This window comes from Tupaia chinensis, unplaced genomic scaffold (genome assembly GCF_000334495.1).
Source record: "Tupaia chinensis unplaced genomic scaffold, TupChi_1.0 Scaffold000061_1, whole genome shotgun sequence".
Lineage (NCBI taxonomy): Eukaryota > Metazoa > Chordata > Mammalia > Scandentia > Tupaiidae > Tupaia > Tupaia belangeri.
The window spans coordinates 1,263,157-1,265,961 of NW_006159519.1; the positions used below are offsets into that span (position 1 = coordinate 1,263,157).

The 2,805-nt window shown below is 45.5% G+C and overlaps 1 protein-coding gene across 1 annotated transcript in view; it reads left to right on the forward strand.

Annotated features, from left to right (window-relative positions):
- Positions 1–2,805, forward strand: part of CHRNA6 (cholinergic receptor nicotinic alpha 6 subunit) — a 15,011-nt gene that overhangs the window by 9,590 nt on the left and 2,616 nt on the right. The window contains exons 3-5 of the mRNA XM_006141644.2: positions 281–325; positions 1,078–1,187; positions 1,288–2,263. Coding sequence (XP_006141706.1) covers positions 281–325; positions 1,078–1,187; positions 1,288–2,263 — 1,131 coding nt within the window. The remainder of the gene's footprint in view (positions 1–280; positions 326–1,077; positions 1,188–1,287; positions 2,264–2,805) is intronic.

Consider the following 2,805-nt stretch of genomic DNA (forward strand, 5'->3'; position numbering starts at 1 on the left):
ATGCACGTACATGCGCCCAGCGTGAGTTTAAGCTACTGGGTCCAGGACTCGAACTGCGGTCAACTACATGGGAGTTCAGCAACATAGCCATTATGTTAACTGCTGGTCCCTCTGACTACATATTAAATGTCCTTTGTATATTGCTTTTTTCGTCTTCTTGCTTTCCTGCACTGGCATCAGTAACTCAGAGTTGGCTCTTTTCAGTTGTGATTTCACTCTAATTTTTGTGTCTATTAGAAAGTATATTTGAAGCTAAAAATATCCTTTCTCTTCTTCCCAGGATGAAGTAAACCAGATATTGGAAACAAATTTGTGGCTGCGTCATGTACGTGTCTGTGTTACTCAGGTGACAGCTTAACAGTGTCGGATGGATACAACCCACTAGCGTGACCTCTTTCTATATCTAATTTGTAGAATACAAAATATATGCTTGGTCATCTCCAAAGCCTGAGGGTTCAGTTCTAGTAACAGATGGTGTGTTGCGAGCTTCTCCATGCAGGCAGTTAGCGGCAACGGTCTCTCCGATGTCAAGACTTCCTTGCTGGTTTCTGCTGTCAAATCTTCTATTTCATGTGACAGCTTAACAATGTCGGATGGATACAACCCACTAGCGTGACCTCTTTCCATATCTAATTTGTAGAGTACAAAATATATGCTTGGTCATCTCCCGAGTTGCTCTTCCAGTTTGGTTATAGCCCACAAAACACAGAAGTTTTGTGGTCAGTTAACTAAGAAGCGATAATTTATTATCTATGAGTTGCTCTTCCAGTTTGGGTATAGCCCACAAAACACGGAAGTTTTGTGGCCAGTTAACTAAGAAGCGATAATTTATTATCTAGTTAAATATTTGCCAAAATCAGCCTAGCTATTGGGTTGTTGGAAAATCCATTTTTGCATTGACAAAAGTACATCATGACTTTTCCAACAACCCACTATTTAGCTTTCTTTCGTCATGGATGTAGTGTTCCAACTTCTAATAGAAGCCAGTATTCTCTTCAAATAAGATTTGACCCAACACAAAGCTAACAATGAAGAAAGTTACTAAGTCAATTTGAAGCTGACTTCTATTTCTTTTAGATCTGGAATGATTATAAATTGCGCTGGGATCCAATGGAATATGACGGCATTGAGACTCTTCGTGTTCCAGCGGATAAGATCTGGAAGCCTGACATTGTTCTCTATAACAAGTATGGGGGTCTGACAGCCACAGTCTCTTTCCAGAGGTGCCTCTGTTGCATGCTGACCCATAACCGAGGGAGTGTTACTAACTGTCTGATTTATTTGCAGCGCTGTAGGCGACTTTCAAGTCGAAGGCAAGACCAAAGCCCTGCTGAAATACAACGGCACCATAACCTGGACTCCACCCGCCATTTTTAAGAGTTCCTGTCCTATGGATATCACCTTTTTCCCTTTCGATCATCAAAATTGTTCCATGAAATTTGGTTCCTGGACTTATGACAAAGCTGAAATTGACCTTCTGATCATTGGCTCTAAAGTGGACATGAATGACTTCTGGGAGAACAGTGAGTGGGAAATTGTCGATGCTTCTGGCTATAAGCACGACATAAAATACAACTGTTGTGAGGAGATATACACAGACATCACCTACTCATTTTACATCAGAAGGCTGCCGATGTTTTACACCATTAATCTCATCATCCCCTGTCTCTTCATTTCATTTCTAACTGTGTTGGTTTTTTACCTTCCTTCAGACTGTGGTGAAAAAGTGACCCTTTGCATTTCAGTTCTGCTTTCTCTGACTGTGTTTTTGCTGGTCATTACTGAAACCATTCCATCCACGTCTCTCGTGATCCCCCTGGTGGGCGAGTACCTGCTGTTCACCATGATCTTTGTCACCCTGTCCATTGTGGTGACTGTGTTTGTGTTGAACATTCACTACCGCACCCCAACAACACACACCATGCCCAAGTGGGTGAAGACCATTTTCCTCCAGCTGTTGCCCCAGATCCTGATGATGAAGAGGCCTCTGGACAAGACGAGGGAGGCAGGTTCTGATAAAAACCCCCAAGGTGCTTCTAGTAGACCTGCCAAAGTCAAGTTTGCTGACCCTGAAGAGCCTGAACTTCCTAAGAAATGCTGCCATTGTCACAAATCAAGTGAGCACGCCACCAGCAAGGGACTAGGTCATCAGCCTTTACAATGGGTGGCCGAAAACTCAGAGCACTTGCCTGAAGTTGAAGATGTGATTGACAGTGTTCAATTCATAGCAGAAAACATGAAGAACCAAAATGAAACTAAGGAGGTAAATGCATGCCCCTCTTGCCTGCATGACCCTTGCACCTTCAGGCCTGAAGTTGCTTCAGAGACACAGTCAGATCTTCAGCTTGGGTTTCGCTTACAAGAGGCACTGACGGCCTTCCCCTAGACCTGGCTCTGGTGAGGTGCAGTTAGGGTGGCCAGTTGGGGTCAGGCCTTGGGGAGGGGTGGGGTGAGGTGCAGCCCCAGAGCAAATGTCTACCTCTGGAAATGTACTGGTGAGGGGCAGTTAGGGTGGCCAGCTGGGGTCAGGCTGAGGTGCAGTTAGGGTGGCCAGCTGGGGTCAGGCCTTGGGGAGGGGTGGGGTGAGGTGCAGCCCCAGAGCAAATGTCTACCTCTGGAAATGTAAATGCATGTGAAATCTGGTTCAAATAAACTTACTGAGAGCCCCTGTACAAGAAACAGTGGCAAACAGAAGAGTGGGAAGAGGAAAGGACTGCAGGGCCGCTGGCAGCCAGTGAGCACCAGGAGGAGGTGGGGGTGAGCACTGGGCAGCCGCAGTCCCACTGATTCTACTTGACCGGGATT